This window comes from Ambystoma mexicanum, chromosome 13 (genome assembly GCF_040938575.1).
Source record: "Ambystoma mexicanum isolate Mex_15411 chromosome 13, UKY_AmexF1_1, whole genome shotgun sequence".
Taxonomy (NCBI): Eukaryota; Metazoa; Chordata; class Amphibia; order Caudata; family Ambystomatidae; genus Ambystoma; species Ambystoma mexicanum.
The window spans coordinates 733042786-733065308 of record NC_090938.1 but is presented as its reverse complement, the minus strand read 5'-3'; the positions used below and the strand labels follow the sequence as shown (position 1 = coordinate 733065308).

At 48.7% G+C, this 22523-nt stretch overlaps 1 protein-coding gene across 1 annotated transcript in view; it reads left to right on the top strand.

Annotated features, from left to right (window-relative positions):
• The window catches only part of ATF6B (activating transcription factor 6 beta), a 240442-nt gene that overhangs the window by 91225 nt on the left and 126694 nt on the right, over positions 1 to 22523 (top strand). Inside the window, exons 5-6 of the mRNA XM_069634975.1 lie at positions 20385 to 20526; positions 22316 to 22513. Coding sequence (XP_069491076.1) covers positions 20385 to 20526; positions 22316 to 22513 — 340 coding nt within the window. The remainder of the gene's footprint in view (positions 1 to 20384; positions 20527 to 22315; positions 22514 to 22523) is intronic.

Below are 22523 nucleotides of genomic sequence, written 5' to 3'. Positions count from 1 at the left end.
AGATTATCAAAGACTTTATCAATTGCAAAACTACACATGTAGTGTATGCTATAATATGTGTCTGCAATAAGTTATATATAGGCAGCGCTATTAGGAAGCTAAGAATATGTATCGGGGAGCACCTGGTGAGTTTGAACAGCTAGGACCCGAGATTACCGTTGGCACATCATTGGAAAGAAGGTCATCAGATGCAGAACAAAAGAAATCACAGATTCATTGGACTCATTAAAGCAAATTGTGAAAAACGTGGGGGTGACATCAAACTCTGACGCATGGAATACAAATGCATTTGTAATTTACGTAGCACAGCAGTGGGCCTCATCACTGAACATGAAATTAATGTATTTCTTTAAAGAATGGGAAATTTTAAATCTTTAAAGAAAGGGAATTTCTGCGACTCCAGTGGGTTGCGCCAAAGGTGCAGCCAATGATGATATGTCTTATTTCTGTGAACTAGATAATGTGATTTCCTAAAAGTATTTCAAACTGATGCCCATACTGTTGAACCATTGGAGGTTTACATTGTTGTGAATACTGTGAGGACCATCAATGGTCAGGTTAATTGGATATGTTAAACTACTTCTGTAAACGTGATAATATGGTTATAGCAAATGGGTGTTACCACCCTAAGCTATTAATTACTGTTGTGAAGATTGTAAGTTGAACTCATGCTTGCTTTTTCTTATGTATCAAAATTGAACCAGTAATTTACATTGATGATTTGCGGGGGTAATGATGTATCTATAGCATTATTCATGTCAGACAATAATTGAGAATACATAAGAACTAGGGCACTTTTTATGCCTATTCATTATTTGACAATTTAGGATTAGCCAGAGGAATTATGAAGTATTTTCTAAATGGATCGGAGGAAGCACCTCAAATACCTACACTATAGTATCAATCGATGGTAGTATATTTGTTATACTCTGTTTACAATTGTGAATATATTTGAACCAGGGTATGTTGTATGCCATTTATTAACTGACAGGAAACACTAAGGTCAGCCAGGGAAAGCCGCGATGGCACATTTACGAATTAAGAATCCTTCATGAAAATGGCGCCATGCTAAACTGGATCAAACCACTGTATCCAATAATATACAGGGTGTGTTTGCGCTATCCAAATTGGGGAGCAGAAAGTTACTAGGAACATTCAGCAAAGGCCCTTTGAACTCTGTTGGGTTAAAGAGTATTTACTAAATTACTATGGCTAAACCAGTCGAATTACCACCTGGACCGATACACTACATAATTTACTTGCATTATTGTGTTGATACTGTCACAAGCGTCTGTGATGTCATTCTGTGATGCCATTTTGTAACGTGCGTATGACGTCACATGCGCGTCTAAACTAAAACAACAACAATATTGGGACTGCGTGTCTGACACACGGGTCGCTGGGGTGAATCTGTACAGGACATCCTACCTAACAAGGTAAGGACATTGATAGGCTCATGAAGGGAAATCTAATGTGTTGGAACAAATTATGTCGGGATAGCTTTAATTTACTCATCAATGAACCATGCTGGAAATCCTAGAACTGTAAGAACTCGGTAATATACTAAGAATTATGCTACATTCTTATATTCTCTGGCTATTTGCAAGAGCGCATTGATAAAGAAGAAAAAAGAAGAATCCACTGCATCCGCAAAACTAAAATCAGGGAATAGGCTAAAGTGGTAAACCCTTGGAAACCATCATCTAGCAAGTGCTATCTACAATTGAAAAAATGTCTAGATTGGGTCTTACCAGCTACTTTAATATATCTCTTGCAGCTAGAAGATATAACACCAACCATGGAAACGCAGATAAACATTACCCACAGTACAATGGGTACGTGCTAGCGTGATCCACTCTCATATCCCACATAAGATATTGAACAGCAAACTAGTCATTAACTTGCGTATTGAAATCTGTCCCACAGGCGTGAGCGAACAGCAAGTACTTGTGAGCCATACTATTTTTCTCACCATTCACACAATTGGGGACCGTCTCCTGGTAATACTGCAATTGTAATGCATACTCAAAATGGGACACTTAACACACCAGCAGATCCCGTTTTATCACTAACAGTACCATCTATTTAACATATTTCTGACACCGTGCATGGGTGCATGTCCAATTGAGATATGGGATCACCAATTGATGAACCAATAGCTAAGGTCTTGAGGTGCTTCACAGATGCAATCCAGGAATTGCTATGCAACTGTTAGCTTTAGTAATGGACTAAGAGAACACATCTGCTTCTGTGCAACAAGAAAACAAGACATGGGTTAATTTTTAATTCTGGTATTATTTTGGCTTTCAATATTGAGTTTTCCAATGTCTGTTTTTTCCCCTTCCCTCCTCAAACCATGATCCTGGTATGTATAAATGCTTTTTTACATATGCAAATGCTGCCATGTACCGATACCATCATAACACTAACGCATTGATAACCGCCCTGACAAAGACCTTGTGTCGAAACACGTGTTGGCTGTGATCAGGACTACATTGGGTTGCAATAAACTTTATTCTATGGACTAAAATGTATTATACTGATTCTGTTGTTGAACATATGTTTAGTTTTATGTATACACGAGGCAAGCCCGAATAACTAGTATACCTACCTAACTGCAGGCAATATTTGAGGTTAAGGGGACAACCTCAACATACTATATACACTGCATGCCACAGCACACATTATAGTGTCAAAGTTGTCGTACCCTGATATATTTGCTCTTTTAATATTCATACTTAATTATGGGAACATTTTATCAGCCAATGTTTATTTCAGTTTAGTTTAATGTATACAAGTCAGATTTAATTTGGAGTTAAATATCTGGTCTGTGGTGTGTGTATCTGTTTCGATTCACATGCTCCATATTCGGCCATCTAGTGGTTCTTCTTGAGTATTACAGTTGCTTTCTTGCATTCCTGGCGCACTATCGTGCCCCCCATTTGATGTGGTACCACAAGGCCCCTGTGTGCCTAAACCCTCAGATTGTGTTTTTCCTCCACTGGATGGTTGCAGGAGTAGAGTGCTAGAGCAGAAATTCATATATTTGTTAAAAATAAACGCCTTTCGGCTTATCTCAGTAAATCACTGCTTCTAAACGGTAGTTGTCCATACTGGGCTTAAATCCCAGGTTCAGGAAACAGTTTATTTTATTACTCCTACGTCCTGTCCACTTTTATCCATACTTCTGGGACATTCCGTCCATCGGGACGGGACAGGAGCACTTTTATTTTTTTTAAAAAAACTTTTATTTTTGCTGACAGAGGCAAAAGGCATACACACACATCCGAGCAATATACACAAATTCGTTGCATATACAGATGAATACAGAGCATATAGGCAAAATTATGGTAACAGCGGTTGAGTAATAACATATCACAGAGCACCAAGATGCCGAACAGCAATAGGGACGTTAGGGGGATTCATCCACCGAGGAAGTGTCATTTAAACTATTCAAGTAGCTGTTGAATGCAGGCCATATGTTTCGAGGACGAGAACGTACTGGGAGCATACCCAGAAACTCCTCCTCACAGTTTCGGGACCAGGTGAGTAAATGTAACCATTTCTGGAATGTGGGGGGGGGGCTGGGGTTCTTCCAGCTTTGTAGGACACACTTTTTGGCTATGATACAGCTTACATTTAAGAACTTAATGTCTCTCGCTCCCCCGGCCTGCCACACTCCAAACAGGACCCCCATTGGATCAGGGTCCACCTCAGTGTCAGTGATCTCAGACAGTGTCTCTATGACTTTACTCCAGAATGTGGCCAGTTCCGGGCAGCCCCAAAACATGTGCAAGTGGTCAGCGCCCTCGGCACCGCAGCGGGGGCACAGCCGAGGATCGGAGCAAGCAAACCTAGACACTTTACCTGGAGTGTAATACAGCCTGTTCAGCAGTTTATATTGTATGGTGCGGTAGCAGAAGTTTAGGGACACTCTGCTAGTATGGGAGCACATCTTCTCCCACTGTTGATCAGTAAGTACCAGTTCCAGCTCGGAGGCCCAGTCATCACGGGCCCTGGACGGAAGTGGAGAGGGCGAGGTCAAGAGGAGTTTATATAATGAGGAAACCACCCCGCGGGCGCCACCCGAGTTGGCGATGTAAGCAATCGCAGGAGAGTCCCGGGGTTCAATGGGGAAGACAGGCCATGCATTTCGGAAGGCAGCGCGGAGTCTGTAGAACTGCAGGAGCTCCAGAACGGAACCCGAGTGCCCCGGGCTCCATGTCTGCGGTGTTATAAACTGTCCCTCTGGATAGAAATCGGTAAGGGCGCTGTATCCCAGGGCCTCCCAATGGCGCGCCAGGGCAGTGTCATGCGTGGGCTCCAGCCCGGGAAACCTCCAGGCGGTGAGCCATTTGTAGTACGGACATTGCTCGTCGCAAGTTTTGAATATCTGGCCCCAAGCCTGTACTGTGGTCCGGACCGGATCAATGGGAGAGTCCGGCACATACTGCCGGTTTAGAATCAAGGACATGACATCAGTGCCTGCCGCTGCCAGAACCTCAAGTTTGACGTTGGGACGGGGTGGGGGCCCAGGGTACCAGTAAGATGCGAACTGCGCCTGTGAAGCAGTCCAATATCGCAGCAAGTCTGGGGCTGTGAAACCCCCTCTGTCGTAGGGTAGTGACATATCCGACCACTTTTTACGCACCGTGCCAGAGTGCCACAGGAATTGAGCAAACAATTTATGCAGGTTCGTAAAATATTTCCTACCCGGCCAGACAGGAACATTACCAAATATGTACAACAATTTGGGTAGCAGGATAATTTTTACCAGCGAGAGTCTGCCGGCTAGTGCTAGTGGAAGGGTACGCCAGCGTGTGACTTTGGCCTCGGCTTGCTCAGCTACTGCCTGGTAGTTGTCTGCTAGTAGCGATTCTTTGGCGAGGGACACCTGGACTCCCAAGTACTTAATCCCATTCGGGGACCAACGGAGCGGGTACTCGGTGGTGGCCTGCATCGTGGAGCTAGTGAGGGGGAGGATCTCAGATTTCGTATAATTTATAGTGAACCCCGAGTATGTGCCTATGCGGGTGACGTCACGTAAGATCGGGTCCAGATGAACAGCTGGGTCTCTTATGAAGAGTAGCACATCGTCCGCATACAGCGAGATGATCTCAGGGGAGTCCTTCAACCGCACCCCCCTCTGCGCATGCCGCTCCCTGACGTAATCAGCCATCGGCTCGATTGCCAAGGCGAAGAGGATCGGGGGAAAACGGGCAGCCTTGTCGGGTACCTCTAAAGAGAGGGAACAGACCGGACGTCTGAGAGTTAACTCGCACCCTGGCTACCGGGGAAGTGTACAGTAACCTAATGTATGCTATCATATTGGGCCCTACCCCCATATTTTCCAAGACCAACCAGATGTATTTCCAAGACACCATGTCAAATGCCTTCTGGGCATCCAGTGTGACTGCAACCGCACTCGCCCCTTGGTCAATACGTGCCATGATGTTAAGCAGCCTCCTAATGTTGTGGGATGTTGATCTTCCGGGTACAAAGCCTGATTGATCATCGTGGACCATGTACGACATGACCGGGAGGAAGCGGTTGGCAATCACTTTGGCGAAGATTTTGGTGTCCAAATTCATCAGTGAGAGGGGCCTATATGATCCACACTCGTTAGTGGGTTTACCGGGTTTGAGCAGGACCGTGATGGTGGCTTCGCGCAGCGAGGGGGGGAAGAGTGCCCAGCCGAAGTGACTCGTTCCTAACCTCAAGCAGCTTGGGAGCCAAGATGGCCACGTGCTCCTGGTAGAGCTCAGCTGTCAGCCCGTCGGGACCAGGTGCTTTTCCTTTAGGGAATTTAGATATAGCCTCAACTATTTCATCCAGCAGGATGGGGGAATCCAATTGGTCCTTGGTAGCGGGGGAGACAATAGTCATGGGGATCTGCTCGAGGAGGTCGCGCATTTGGGACTCACTGTGCTCGGGGGGGGGGGAGGGGTTGGGTGTACAGCTCTGAGTAAAAGTCTGTGATGACCTCCAGAATATGTTGGTCAGACCACCGTTCCGACCCCAGGCTGTCCTTGATGCAAGTTATCTGGGTTTGGCCCCACTCACCCCTGGCCAACGTAGCCAGTGTCCTGCCAGGTCTGTCCCCCTCTCCATACCTACGAGCCGTCTGTGGGCGACTGAAGTATTGGACTTCCCTGGTGGTTTGTTCATTGAAAAATTGGAGTTCCTTGCTGATCTGGGATAGAGTCGCGGGGTCGATAGATGTAGGATGAGCGCTCTCAAGTTCGCGTAATTTGGCTTCAGAGCGGGCAAGGGCAGCCCTAATGGCCTTGAGGGTTCCCGCCTCCCTAGATATGGACATTCCCCTGATGAAGACTTTGAAAGCTTCCCACCGGACCCCTGTAGAGGTAGATTGAGGTGTATTAAGTTCAAAGTAGGACTGGATGTCGGACAATATATCAGCCTTAAATACTATGTCCTGTAAGGACAAGGACTTGAAACGCCAAGAGTTAATTGTAGGGGCGGGCACACCCAAGTCTATAGATAGCCAGATCGGTGAGTGGTCCGACAGGGTGCGCGCCAATATTTGAGTTTCCAACACCCTCCCCAGCAAAGAACTAGACAGGAAGAACATATCAATTCTGGAGGAGCTGTCATGCACCGAGGAATAATGAGTATATTCCCGCATCTGCAGGTGCATTACCCGCCAGGGGTCTCGAATGTCAAGGGCAATGCTATGTGCAAGGAGCTTGCGCGCCGCATTGGAAAGGAGTCTGGGGGCTGTGCCAGTTCTGTCAAGTGTGGTATCTAAGATAAAGTTCATGTCCACCCCCCCCCCAAATGATCTGCACCCCTACGTATCCTAGCAATATGGAAGCAATCCGGTCAATAAAGTCGGGAGAGTCCATATTGGGGCCATACGTATTAACCAGTAAATAGTCCCTGTTCGCTATTGCACAGTGTAGGATAATGTACCTTCCCTCTGGATCGATGTAGCTCTTATGGAGTACAAACCTAAGTGACCTGTGGATCATTGTCAATACCCCTCTGGCGCGGGTCGAATAAGCCGTGAAGTACCTGTGTGGACCCCATGCAGGCGCGATGCACCTAGCTAGCGAGCCCCCACAGTGTGTTCTTGCAATAGTAATATCTTGCAACCATGTCTGTTGGCGTGGGCTATGATTTTGCGCGCCTTGGTGTAGTTACTTAAACCCCGGATATTCCAGGACATCACTGTTGTGGACATTACAGGAGACTAAGGTACATCCCACAACCGCTGTAGAAACTTACACAGTGAACGAAGGGAGCCCCCACGAGGGTGCCCCGATGTCGTGCGCTTTGCCAAACCGCCCCTGTCATTTACAATATTGTTAACCCAGACCCCAACCATACCACCCCCCTCCCTCACTGCCCACCCACAATGTGCAGTGGAAATCACCCCCCCCCCCCCGGATGCACGTGCCAACAACTAACCCGACCATCACCAGGAAGTAAGGGTCGGTGGGCGAAATCCAACAGGGATATGCCCTTTCCAGGGCCCAACTGGGGCCAACTAGCAGTAGCATCCAATCAGACATAAACATTGCAATTGCAGTGAGGTGCGCTGTTGCCATGTGGACGGCTACTTAAACATTGCGTAAGAAAGCATAAGCTGTCAAATAACAAGTTTCTGCGGAATACGGAGTCTTTGTAGGGTCCCAACGCTAGTCTCCAGCACCCAAGCCGGGCCACGGCCCGTAAGTAAATTAAGGGTACCCAGACCGCATGGTTGATGATAGAAAATTGCAATTGACCCATGCACATTGAAGGATTACCAGTCAGGTGAAGCAGTGACAGACTAAACTACATCTGGTCAGTCAGCGCCGGCGTGGTCAGGCACCGGATTGTGGAGTGGTATGTGAGCCTCGATGAATTTTGCTGCTTCATCCAGGACAGTGAAAAAGTATAGTTTATTATTATGAGTAATTTTGAGACGTGCCGGGAACAATATGGCATACAGGACATTGCGTTCTCTAAGCAGTTTCTTAACCCCAAGGAATTGGCGCCGCTCCTGCTGCACCGCAATTGAAAAGTCCGGGAAGATCCTGATGGTGTGGGACTCATGGCGCAAGTCTCCCCTCTCACGGGGCAGCCGGAGGATAAGGTCTCTGTCCCGATAGTTGAGGATCCTGGCAATGATGGGCCTTGGGATATCCCCCGGCTTGGGCCGCGGAGACAGGGCCCTGTGCGCACGCTCGACAGTAAAGTACGGTGAGAGATTCGGGTTGCCTAGTAGATCCTTGAGTAGAGCTTCGAAGGCGTCTTCCATGCGGCCCTTAAGTGCGTTCTCAGGGACCCCGATTATACGTAGGTTATTCCCACGGGAGCGCGATTCTAGGTCGTCACACTTGGCTCTCACACTTTTCATGTCGCGCGACAGGGAGGCGACGGTATTCTGCAGCACATGAATCTCATCCTCGTTCGTGGATATCCTACTTTCGGCCTCGGTAATTCTGGTGCCTGCCTGGTCCACTCGGGTTTTAAGAGAAGCAACATTGGCGTTAATGTCGTCCAATTTTTCGTGGAACGAGGCGAAGTTCTTGGCCATGGATTCCATAAGTGTGTTCAGATCGGGGGTTCTCGCCCCAGAGGGAGTGTCACTTTCCGGGTCCTCCTGCAAGGACGATGCGTGTCCCATCTCCTCCCTCGGGACTGATTTTGCAAATTTATCCATGGTTCCCCTCCCAGAGACCCCCTTGGTTTTATTTGGCATTGTGGATAGAAACACAGAGATGGCAGATGGCCGCTGGGGCAGACGACGGAGTGGAGGGACCAGTCGAGGGATCCAAACAGTGAAAAGCCAAGGGTGCCGCACCAGTGGCCCCCGGAAGACCCGGCTCCGCGTGGCAGAGCGTGCAGACGCGGTAGATAGAAAAGGCAGCCCAGGTAGATTATAGAAGCAGTGGGGTCGGGGAGGCTGCAGGAGAGTAGGAAGCCAAGGCCGTGTAGGAGTCGACAGGAAAGGGCAACCAGCCTTAGCGAGCGAGCGGCTCCCTGATAATGTAGCTGGACAGTTGTTTTATAGAGGTCCCCCTCCAATCATGTCAGAGAATACTGAGTAGAAGCCGCCTGCCATGTGGCCCCAGTGGAATGGGAATGTGCAGGCTTGGTACCCCACCGGGCCCGAGACACGGCAGCCCCCAGTATGGGAAGCGACGCAGCAGCCTGCGGCCAGAGATCCAGGTCTTCTGGGGGCGCAGGCCGCTCAGATGACACGCAGGGCAAAGTGAGAGGGCCAGGATTCACAGGAGCAGCCAGACAAGTGGATGGGGGTCCGCCCGGTGCACCCCCCCCGCTCCTCACCTCCTTAGTCCAGTAATGTGAGCCACACTGGGTAGCCAGGCTCCAGCCAGCCGCCTAAACGAGATGAGCGGTCCGGCGCTGTATGCAAGGGGAGAAGTGGCAGGCGGGGTCCCAGTCCGGTCGCCACGCCGGGACGAGTGCTCCGGCGCTGATAGCAGGGGAGAGGTGGGGTCGCCCCCCAGCAGGCTGCGTGTTGTCAAGGCGGTCAGGCTCCAGCACAGCCGCCGCACAGAGATGAGCGCTCTGGCGCCGACTGTGGAGGAGGAGGCGAGAGCACGCGGGTCCCGGCAGCGGACCCCCGCTCGATGGTGTCCTCAGGGGAGCCGCCGCGTCCGGCCGCCCGCGGCTGATGGAGGGCAGGGGACGGGAGCCAGGCGCCCGCCGAGGCCCGGCGCGCCAACCGCCAGCAGGCCCAGAAATCCCGTTCGCAGGCTTCCCGGGGCCGATTCGGGTCGGGATTGCAGCAAGATTGCCAGAAGGGATGGGGTAACAGCTCCACCAAAGATAAGGCAGTGCAGGCAAAAGGAACAGTTGATGACGGATTTTAGCCGGAGCCACATAGAGCTCAAGAGCTAGGCAGCCATCTTGGGCTGCTCCACAGCGCCACCTCGACAGGAGCACTTTTTAAGCATAAAAAAATAACTTTTTTTTGGTCCTTTTTATTTTTATGCAGGGGAACCGCACGTGACCGTAGTCCCGCCCTCCTGTGCGCCAACCTGCGTATCACCCTTCATGCCTTTTCACCGCAGGTCGGGGTCGACTCACTTGCACCACAGGGAATATCTTTCTTTTTGTTCCCTTGTCCTTCATTCCTGCTCCAGTTCCGCGGTCATCGTTCGTCATTCTCTGCCGGAGCGTCTGGGATTTGTGTACTGTTCACCATCCAAATGTATTTTTCGCGAGGGCGGATCCCCCTTCTCTTTGCCTGGAGTGCTTAGACCTGGAACACCGTTGGGACTTGTGCTTCTACTGGGACTCCCTTTCTGTCTGGGCTTTCCAGCATCGGCTTGTAAGGTGGAAGGAGGTGTTTCAACACGTTCCCCCACCACATTTACAGCAGGTCATTGAAGAAAAAAGGAAACAACCGTTAAGTTTGTTCCTTTTTAGGGCACCCCGTTCAGGGGACTCCTTCCCAGTGTCTTCTGGGTCTGGGAGGGGCTCAAGCGGCTCTATTAAAAGGGATCTAACCGGCGCTCAGGAGTTTCATCCGAGGACCACTGCAAAGGGGCTGTCAAAACCAGATCTTCATCTGAGGTTCCCCTTTTGGGGGCTAAAGTTAGGCCCAGTACTTCTGGGGCTGTTGTCACCTGGGTCAGCCCTGAGGATTCCACATCTGGAACGAAGTGTTTTGAGTCCCTCTAGTGGTGACTAAACGTACCAGGGTTATCCCAGAGGTTCCTCTTCTTGGGGCTGAATCTAAGATCAGCAAGTTTGAGGGGCTCCTCTAAGCCTTCCCATACTCAGACCTGTGGTGGAACTGATCCTGCGAAGGGGGCAAAGAAGCCGGTTAAGCACCTTATGTCTTTGAGTACCGGCTCTGCCGAGGTTCCCTCACCTGAGGCTAATTCATCAGCAGTCTCTAAGGTGTCTCAGAAACAATCTAGATCTGCTAGCACCGGCTCTGCTGAGGTTCCTTGTCACAAGGCTAAAATGGAACATCAGACCCCTGACTCCCCTGTGGTGACCACGGCCTCACTTACACTTGTGACGCAGTTCGCCTCAGGCTTTAACAAAATGGAGGTGCAACCCCCGCGGTCCACAGTGACCATTTTGACTACCTCTCTTACACCAATGTTCACCATGGCTGGTGCTGAGTTGCCTGTTTTTGGGGCAGAGCAGCCTTTTCCACATTTTTCGGATAACCTGTTCCGCCCTCCAACAGATTGGCGTGCTTGGACTTAGCTGCTGCATACAGTCTCACTCCCTCCTATGTCTGCACCTTTAATTTACGTGGATCCAGTTGGTCTGGGACCATCCTGGCAACCATCTTCTTTGCGATCCGGGGGGGGTATGCCCCTTCCGAGCGGCCTCTACCCACTCCAGAGGCTAGACCTTTGTCTGAGGATGTTTTGGCAATTTTCAGATGCTTATGCATTCTGATCCAATTAAGGATTTATTTAAGGAAATGTATCCTAAGCCACCTGAACTGGCCCCTGCTGGGGCGATCCCTATGCAGGTCCTGGTAGTGCCACCTCCACCACCACTTCCTGTGGGGCCTCCTCCTCCTCCTCCACTTTCACCTCTTCCTCTACTTTCCCCAATGGAAAAGACTCTGGCTGCGCAGTCAACCATGCCTTCGGGCCCTGATGCGCCACGTACAGCGAATCAGACGTCTGCTTCTGCCTCATTGATGAGGACCAGGCGGACCAGGACAGCGATGACCCACCCCGCTCTATTGGAGCCTTTTACGACCGGGTTGTGGATATGATGGCATTGCTAGACATCCCAATATCCGAGCCCCCGGTTCCACAAGAGGGGGGTACTTTCTGGAGCCTTCACTCTGGCGAAACATGAGCGTACCGAACTGTTCTTCAGAAGGACGTCCTGGCCGAGGCCCGTAAGGTCTGGGGAAAAACCTCATTCTGGGCAACACCTAAACAAGAAAATTAACGCTCGCTACATGCGTCTAAGGACATATCCTTGTCTGCATGTCCACTCCCCTCATCGACGGTGGTGGCAGCAGCTATGCTCCAGTTAAAGCCGGCCTCCACATCCTCCACTACAGCATCTCGGAACCTTTCCAAAGAGGACTAGCTTGTTGACACCATTGGGTAAAAAGGGTTTTTTTCCAATTCGGCTCTTCAGCTGCATGAGGAGAATACCTAACTTAATTCTGGCGGCTAATGTCAAACTGTGGAAGGAGCTCAGCGAGTTCCAGGAATGTATTCCTCCTTATATGCTCTAAGACTTTAAGGGCGGTTTATCCGATGCCAGGGTTCTGGCGCAGGATCTATTTGAGGCTGCAGCCCTTCATGTAGATACTGCTACTCAATGGCTTATGGTAGGAGTGTACCTCTCCCGCCAAGCGTGGCTGCATGCTATGAAGTTTTTGAAGGAAGTTCAGGACAAGGTGCTTGATCTCTCCTTTGAGGGTAAAGAACCCTTCCACTCCTCCACGGATGAGGAACTCGCAAAAGACCAAGGCAAGAACTCAAACTGCCAAGCCATTGTTGGTCTTTGCGAAAAAACACCAGCAAAGGCACCTTATTCTCAGGTTGGGGTCTCAAACAAGGTCCTTCTCTGGTTTCAGAAGCTTACAGGATCACCATGCGTGCCGCGCAGAGGCTTCAGGTGGTGGTTCCCGCCCTAAACGGCAATGGCAGGGTGGCCGGTTTTTCTCTTGGCCAACAGTCTCTTCAGCAACGGGTGGTCTCACTGCCAATAAAATATCGAAATGATATTTTCCATCGGTAGCACAAGACTCCGGTGGGAGGACGGATTTTGTTTCATCTGGAGGCGTGGCAGACCATCACAGGAGACCGATGGGTTTTGTCTGTCGCCTGAGCGAGCTTCTGCTTGCCCCTCCCCCCACCTCACCGTCTCATCCACCTCTCCAGCAGACTGGGTCGCCCTCCCTCCGAGCCGAGATACAGAAACCTCTAGACATCAGAGCTGTGGGACCTGTTGCCTTGCGGGAGCAAGGAGAGGGATATTACTCCAGTCTGTTCACAGTGCCCAAACCCAACCAGGCTGGCCTGCGCACTATCCTCAACCTCTCCAAGTTCAATCTCTTACTACCCCATGAGAAATTAAAGATGATTACTCCGTGCTAGCTAAAGTCCTCTCTCCGGAAGGGTGATTGGCTCAGCTTGGTAGACCTTCAGGATGCATACATCCACATTCTGATCTAGAGCCTGCATTGAAAATATCTGCGGTTCTCTGTGGGAACGGAACACTTCCAGTATCGTGTGCTTCCGTTTGGTCTCAGCTCGGCACTGCATGTCTTTATGAACATGATGCCGGTCATCGCAGCATTCCTCAGACGGCAGGGGGTTCATGTATATCCATACTTGGACGATTGGCTCTTGTGCAATCCTTGCCCACAGGTCGCTACGGCCTATCTTCAGTCACTCCTTCATCTCCTGTTCCATCTTGGGCTGTAGGTGAACAGGCAGAAAACATTGATGACAGTCGCTCAAGACCTGATCTGATACCGTCAGTACAGGAGTGTTCCTGATGGAGGACAGGCTTCAGAGCTTTCGACCACGTGCCAGCTCTTCCTGCAGTCCTCCCACATGTTGGCCTGGTGGTTCCAGAGACCCCTGGGCCTCATGGCCTCTTGCGTGTTGGCTCTACCTCTTGCAAAACTGAAAAGGAGGCGCACTCAGCTTGCTCTTCGGAGCTGCTGGTCCCAGGCTACGGATCCGGATTCCAAGATGATTCCAGTCCCATCCTGCATGACGGCGGATCTTCAATGGTGGTCATCCACCAGCAACCTTTCAGTGGGGACCTCCTTTCGGTTACAACCGACTCCTCCCTTCTGGGGTGGGGAGCGACACTGCGTCACGCCGAGGTTTACGATTTGTGGACGCCACAGGACAGGCGGTTCCATATCAATTACCTGGATCTCCTGGCCGTATTTCTGGCTTCTCAAGGCTTTTCAACCCTCCCTCACCAACAGTGTGGTTTGAAGTTTCATGGACAATTCCATAGCAATGTTCTACATCAACAAACCAGGGGGTGCCAATTCTCCCTTCCTGGTGGACCTTGCTACCCAAATTTGGAATTGGGCTATCCAACACAATGTCTGGCTTCAGGCTGTGCTCATTCCGGGTCACGTCAATGTGGCTGCAGACTCCCTCTGGCGCCAGTCTGCGGCGAGTTAAGAGTGGGAGATGGAACACCGATGTTCTCACCAAGAGCAATGGGGTACTCCAGTAGTGGACTTCTTTGTGACATCATCCAACAGGAAACTTCCTCTTTATGCTTCCAGGGATGGGCTCGGAATGTCTTCCTTGGGGGACGCCATCGAGATCCCGTGGGACAACATGAAGACATACGTTTTCCTTCCTTTGCCTCTGATTCATCAGTCACTCTGGAAACTTAGGAGTGCATCTAACTGCACTCTTCTCTTCGTAGCTCCTTGGTGGCCAGCTTGGTTCTGGTTTTCGGAACTGCAGCACCTCACAGTGTCCTCTCCAATCAGGTTGGCGCAGATTCCAGAGCTTTTTCACCGGAGCAATCGCCAGTTGTGGTACCCCTTCCCACAATCGTTCAGCTTGGCGGCCTGGTGCCTGAGTTCCGATCATTAGCGCAGTTCAACCTCTCCAAGGATAACATGCGTATAATTCAAGTGGCACGAAAGCCCGCTACGAGCCCAATACAGGAGCAAGTGTCTCCGTTTTTGTCATTGGTGTCTAGCCAAAGAGCCTGATCCCAGGCATGCTTTATTGACAATGTCTTGTCTTTTGTGTCTGACCTTAGAGCCTCTGGCATCCATGTTTTATCATGCAGGACATATTTGTCCGCCATTGTGGCTTACTTGTCTACAGACATTTGCTCTTCTTCACTGGCTAATCCAGTCATCAAAAGACACTTTGCATGTATTCTCCATTTTTTCCACTGATTCAGGCGCCTCATCCCAAATGGGATCTAAATGTGGTCCTCACCGCTGTGTCATAAGCCTTTTGAACTTGTGGCCATTACCAAACTCCAGTACCTTTCTTGAAAGGTGACTTTTTTGATTACATCTGCGAGACGAAGAAGTGAGCTTCAGGCTCCCTGTGCAGTATCTGTTTCTAACTTTCCACAAGGATAAGTCTCCTCTCCTCTCCTCTCCTCTCCTCTCCTTCAGAGGCCTACAATATTCCGGGCCTCCAACCACCAACAGGCATTCATGCATATCTGGTCCATGGCATAGCGGCTGCTGTTGCTTTCCAAAAATACGTCCTTTGGGAGTCCATTGCCGTAGCTACGTGGGCCTCCCCATTGGCCTTTTGCACACAGTACTGTCTTGATCTGAGCTCCGGGGCTGATGCCCCATTTGACCAGGCAGTTCTCAAGAATGTATTCCAATAGGGACATTTCCATCCACCCGTAATACCTATGGTCAGTGCTTGGGAATCTTCCACAAGTATGGAGTAAAGAGGACGGGGACGTAGGAGTATGGCAAAGTCACTCACCGTGGTGACTGCCTTACTCCTAGTCCATAGTCCCCTTTCCTCCATACGCCCCCCCCCGGCCACTCTAATAAGTATCCACTGTTATTGCTAAATGGTCCTGGTGATTGAAAAGGACTGAAGGGTGGAGCTCAGGAGAGCGGGGCTACAGTCGCATGCGGTGGCCCTGCGTAAAAATAAAAGGAGAACAAAAAAAGTAATTCTTTGCTTAAAAGTCCTCTGGTCCCGTCCAGATGAATGGAATGTCCCACAAGTATGGAGGAAAGGGGACTATGGACTAGGACTAAGGTAGTCGCTATGTGCATTCTATTTGAAAGCGCCCACAGGGCAACAGGCAGGGGACATGGGAATGAGACGCATTAAAATAAATAAAATATTAAATACAGTGGAGGGGACAAAAGGACAAACCTATTATGACTTGCGAGTATTGTGAGAAACCAGAGGGTGTCTCACCTGCTAGTCCCCGGGGATCTATCTCTATCACCGCCTTTGGATCTAGACCCTTGGTGAGGGGTCTTTGGTGAATGGGGATGAGGCAGCCAATGGCAAGCCGCTGTATTCACCCTTCTTTTGTTTATCTGATCCATCCTATTTTTTAGGATCTTCCGAAGTCCCAACTCCATCCCCACCCCTTTTTTACACAAACACTGGGCCGAGGAAGAGGGTGACTGAGAGTAACCAGACTAACCCTCTCAAGTCGTACTGGACATATCCTGTTAATCGGGTCAGGCAAAGTCAGGCACTTAACTCTAAGTGCATACACCTAATAACAATTGGCTCACCTCATACGAATAAAAGGCAACGCCTAAAGACGCATTCTGCGCAAGACGGAACACGAGTACAAGAAGAACTTCTGGAACAAAAGCACACATACTGGAGCAGAGCAATTGACCAAGGGACGAGAGCAGCGTGTCCAAAACCTCAGGAGTTACCTACTGGAGGTTGTTGCCTCTGACAGGCCACGAAAAGACATGTGGAGAAGGACAGATCCTACAAGTGATGATTGCATTGTGTTTCAAGGACTCCAGCGACCCTCCCGGGTGAACTGCAGAGTTGGGGAGGCAAGGTCAAGCCTGTGGTACTAACATTGCTCATGAATTGGAAATAGCGAAGACTAGAGGGAGGCGCACAAAGCCGGTGAGTTGGCAGGCGACCTGAGGGACCAGTGTGTGTAAAAGTAAATCAAGGAACAACATTATATCGCAAGTGAAGGCTGCACGCTGCACGCATGTGAATGAGATGCGAAGAAAGGCAAACCTATGAGTGAACATTGAAGCAAGGACAGCTGTGAGATCAGCGCTACCAAGTAACGAAGTGGTACAGTGAAAGGAAGTAGCCCAATCAAAAGTCTTAGTGAAAGGTACATTGTTTGAAGCAACAATGCGAATGAACAGAGAAAGTGAAGTAAACAATAGTAAAACGTGAACTTTGAGTCGAAGTGGTCCTGCGGTGGTCTGTAAAGAAAGCCACACACATTCGAAAGTCTTCGATGGCTGCACTGAGCCCAACCGAGGGGGACATACGTGAACTGTGTGGAAGTGGTCCTAGCCCGACAGAGGGAGACCCAAAGTATAATAAGCTTGGGGAAGGGAGCCCCCCTTGCAAGTTTGTGTTGAACTGTGTGGTGAAAGGTCTGAGCCCAGCAGACAGGGACCTTTGTGAACTTTGTGTTGAAGTACTATTTTGAAAGTCAAGAAAAGCGACTTTAACGTGGAAGGCCAGGTGTGCCTCAATGCACGTTTTGGAACTGTTTATAGTGTTGGAAGTCTAGCCAGAGTGCGTCATCCTGCCTGCAAGGACAGCCTTACTCCGTGAGGTTTAACGTGAGGAGGAGAGCGGGTTCAACCACATGTATTCTTTTGAACACTGAATTTTCCTTTGCATACATTTCTCCTTTTTACACTTTTTGTACAAAAGATAGGGCAGGCATTAGGTTTGTTAGTATAGGCCATTTTGATTTGACGGACTCCACTAGGACTGTTTTGTTTATAGTTTGATGGTCGAGACTACTCCCATCTTAGTTATAGGAGTTTCTCCAGCCCCAACATTTTCAATAAAGGTTTTACAAATTGTATCCATTGCGTCATGATATTTATTTATATCGTGCTCATACACGTGTCTGTGTCATACCTGTAATACCATGCCTCCCTTACAGTATTCAGAACATGCAAGTGCAGATGGGAGGGGGCAGTGGGGGTAGGTGCTGGGGTGCCCATGCTCGTGCTTGAGAAACAGATTAAGTGCAAGGTATGGTAAGTGTGAGCCTCCAGGACCGAGGGTGTGCCGAGGCAAGTGCTGAGAAGACAGAACCTGGGGGCGATTCGGTGTGGGAGGTCGGGGCCCAAGGATGCATAAGGGCCCTGGACACCAATCAAAGCAACAGAGAATTAGCAGGGGAGAGAAGGCGGGGAAGGAGGTGGTAAAATGGAAATCCTTGAGGAGCTTCTGGAATTTAAGAAAGTCTTGCTCAAGAATCAGAGGGGAGGAGGGGGAGGCTGTTCCATAGAGGTGAGCCTGCTGAGGGAAACGATGGACCTCCTGCCCTCCGTTTAGCGAAACGCTTTACACACAGAGTTGGTCCCAGAGGAACGAAGAGGTTCAGAGAGAGAATATCTAGAAGGAGAGAGTTGTAGATGGTGTGGTCCCCGGCCCCAGACAGCCTTGTGGATGATACAGAAGGATTTGAATGTAATCTGTAAAGCAACTGGGAGGCAGTGAACACTTTTTAGGGCAGGAGAGATGCGGTCCCTGGGCTTGAGGCCAAGGATAAGTCTTGCTGCCCTATTCTGTATTAGCTGGAGGGTCGCAGTGTGGAGGAAGGTAGATTCAGGAGCAGGTTATTGCAATAGTCGAGCATGGAGAGAACCAGGGCTCGGGTAACATTGAGCTCTTTGGGGGCTGGGGGGGGAGTGAGAAAAGATAGAATTCCTTTGAGAAGGAAGAGCTGAAAGTGGGACTTCTTGGCAATATTCTGAGTGTGCAGGAGGAAGGAGAGAGGAGTCGGAGATGACTCCAAGGTTTCTGGCTTCAGAAGACTGAGCAGGTGGTAGAGCCCATGGAGGAAGGCCAGATTAAAGGGAAGAAGGTGGGAACAGGGGTTCCAATGAGAAGGATCTCAGTTTTGCTGGCATTGAGGCAGAGATCATCAGAAGTGCACCAGGCCTGGATGGCAGATAAGCGGTCAGGGAGGATGAAAGGTGCCAGAGGGTCAGAAGGAAGTTTGAAAAAGAGTTGTGGGTTGTCTGCATAACACTGGAAGTTGTGGGCGAAGGAAGAGATGAGGAGTGCCAGCTGAGTAAGGTAGATGTAAAAAAGCCAAGGGGAGATGATGGAACTCTGGGGGACCCCACAGGTGGAGAAGGAAGTAGGAGAGGAGACGGTGCTAAGGATGACTTGGGAAGAGCGGTCAGTTAGGAAGGATGTCAGCCAGTCCAGTGCCCTTTCTGAGATCCCAAGGGTGTCTTTCCATTTGCGATTTGATAAAAGCGTAATTCTGAGAGTGCCTATTTCAATTATAGCTTCGACATGTATAGATTTTTCCAGGTGCCAGTGCCAAGATTGATTTCTTACCATTGCTTTCTCATATCAAATATAGCTACACACCATCTTACTAGAGCGGCTCTAAAATGGAGAAGTCTTTTTGGTAGGTTTTTTGCAAGCGTGTGATCTTTTTGTCCATAATGATCCGTCTAAACGTCATCAACCGTGTTTAGCCACACTTCTGGAGGTCGCAATTTATTTGTGCAAAAAGAATGATCCTTTGATTCAGACAAAACCTCATCTTTTCTAGTGAGCTGGAACTATTCGGTCTCCTTTTCCATAGAATGACTGTTCCAGGTTGCAATGGGGGTTTCACTAGGTTTACCTTCTAACATAAAACATGTCTTGCGTTCTGCCAGAAGATCCTGAGAAATGGACCACCCAATCTGGGGTCATTGAAGAATATTAACCAATCAGAAAAAAGGGCTAACTTCATAGAACCGTTCCAGAGCAAATACTTTTTCAAATGATTTTCCAGCGGCCTGCATACACATCAAGGATAGTGAACAGGACTGTGGTTAGCCGAGCCCTGTTCTTTTTGCAATATGAATAGGTGTTCAGAATCTAGACTTAACTTTACGAATGCAAACATTTGTACATTTTGTGGAGATTCTATATGCCTTTTGTTCTGGATTAGCCTAGGGAGGCCCCACTTCACTAAGTCGAAAGCTTTTCGGCATGTAGGCCGAAACAATGAGTAGTGTGTTTCTGGTTAAGCTTGCTGGTTGGTGCGATTAGTCTCTGAGTCCAAGTGAACATCTCGGCCAATGTAAATAATTCCTGTTATTACCTTTTAATAGAGAGGTGCATTACTTGAGCTAATTAACCTGCCAAAACTTTGGAAATTAGATTAGGGTCTTTGCTTAGCTTGCATCATCCACAACTACTTGTGTAATTGCATCTGGCATAAATTTGATAAAAGATGTTAAAGGATCTGAAAATCTTAGTAATAATTGGTGAAGGTTCTGACTTGAAGAATTCTTAAGCACGCATATCTAGAAGGTTTGAATGTTCTAATTGTTTTGATTGTTGGACTTAAAATGTCTTTGGGCTCATTTTCATTTTAAACATAAATTGGAGGGTGGTGTCTGGGCTGGAACCTGGGGGCAGAAGGTGAAGATTTCCAAGGGGATGGAGAATGTTGGTAAGACCATTTGATCTGTGGTTGCAGCTTGGGCTTGCTTTTTGTTGCTTTTGCCTGAAGATGCTAAATAGTTTTAGGATGGCCGAGCATACAGTTATTACAGAAACACCTCAGATTTGATAATAGAAGGGGATCTTGAGTGTTTAAGAAGAATAGGCGATCTTTTCATCTATTTTTAAGAATGCTACGTTTTAGAAATTAGTTTCTCTACAAACAAGTGTACTACAGGGGTTTATGAAGTGAGAGAGGATCAGAAGTGATGGCTGTGGTTTCCTTTCCAGTTGACAAGCGCTGACATCACTGTGGTGAAAATTGAAAGCCCACCTACGCCACCGTGCCTTTTTGGGGATGCTACCGCATCTGCGTTCGGCTCTGTGCAGATAAATGTCATCGCTGCTACCGAGGAGGTTTCTGGATCTACGGGTAAGTGGCGGAAGGACAGAGGGAGGCAGGCCCTCTTTAATTTGTGATGGTTTATTTGAATTACTTAGCTCAGTTTCAACATTTTCTATGAGTGTTTTCTTAGGCTTCACAGGCTACTTGAATACAGCTTCATGTTCTTTCAGTTCTTTCCAAACCTCATTTCTACCTCGTGCTTGGCATCTTCTGTTCGCTGGTGTGTCCTTGACGATTGAGTGTTTGCTCTTTAAGGATGTCTTGTCAGTCCTGCTCACTTTGAGAGGGATTTGGTCTTTTGTATAAATGGTAGTAAGGCGTAGACTCTTAGTACTACATAATTTTGGATGTGGAGAGCACACGCATGTCTTTCATTCCCTTCATTAAATGCATTAACTTGATAGTCACGTTTCTATTGTGGCCCTGTTTTTATTGGACTGATTGGGAATTGAGAGAGAGCTTTATCGGTGAACAGTTTCACCATTAATCCCAGAGGAAGGGTGCAAGCCAGATCTGCCCCAGAGGAGGACATGCTAGACCCCTGCAATGCCTTGGTGCTTTAGGACACAAGTGTACTTAGGAATGCACGTGGTCACTATTTCTACTCTTCAGGAGGCGATGTAGTGAGATGACAGTTGGTGAACCCTGGCGGCGGCGAGAATGCTCACACCACATGCAGTCCTACCCTCTGGCCCACCCATTTCACTCTAGACCTTAGCCCATTTCTCTTCTCCCTTACTTTGTTTCCCTCGACTTCCCTCTAGTCTCCCTTTTGTGTTCCTTCGCTTTTCCTTTGTCGACTCTCCGTTCTCTATCGTGCATCTGTTACACATTGCTTTCTTCTTGCTTTCCTACTTGCTGCTTTCACCACAGATGCCCTTTTCTCCTCTTTCCACTACTCCCACTAGTTCACCCCCCTTTCATCTCCTACTCTTGCTTGGCATTGTGTTTGCCTCTTTCATTCTTAACTTTTTCCTCATTGCCACTATCTCAAACCCTTGCATTTATACCCTAATTCACTCTATCTATATTCCCTTTATGTTGGCAATTCCTTGTTCTTTTTGGTTTTTGCTGATTTGTATCCCCATCACTGCACTCCTGCATCCCATCCCCTTTCCTCCAGTCTGGTAGGATGTCTGTCCAACAGGTCCAGGACTGTTGCAATTTTTCCACATCAATGAACACCTTTGAATGGTGGAGCTACATGCCTGAGTGGGTGTCTAGTCAAAGGATCGAATATAAAGGGTCGACAGGTCAAAGGATCGACACCAAAGGGTCGACAGGTCAAAGGATCGAATTTTTTATTTTTATTTTTTCACATTTTCATTTTTTTTTTTTTTGGGGAAAAAAGTGGTTTTTAGCAACAACAAAAAAAGTGGAAAATAAAAATTGATCCTTTGACCTGTCGACCCTTTGGTGTCGATCCTTTGACCTCTCGACCCTTTTACTGTCGATCCTTTGACCTAGAAACGCCTGGGTGCAATCTCAAGATGCTCTGCAACCACCCACCAGTCCTTTTTCTTTGCGCCCGATTAGGATGGAAACGTTGTAGCTTGTGAAGCTTATTACCCCACGCACCCTTTGTTTTTTAGCTTGAATTTCTTCATTTATTTTTCTCCTTTTGCTAGTCCGCAGCAATGATGATCGTAAAACCTGCTCCTCTTCCTTCCGAGTTCTGCTAGCATCTGATAGTATGTGAATGAGAAGCCAGGATCAGTCTCTGCCTCGCTCTCTCTTGCTCTCTCACTCTCTTCTGCCCTCTGTTTTTCGCTCTCCAGCCCTTAGTTGCCCTCACTCTGCTTTTCTTTCTTGACAGGTAAAACCTCTACTGGTCAGAGGACCTGCAGCATCTTGAGTAGGAAGACAGCAATTCAGCCTAAACCAGTTCTGGTTGCAGCTGTGCCAGTTTCTCCCACCAACATTGGTTCCACTGCAACTGCACCCACCCCATCTGGCAATACCATTCTCCTGCAGTCTGTGCCCAGTGCTCCCCCCATACAGTCAACAATCTCTGGTAAATAACA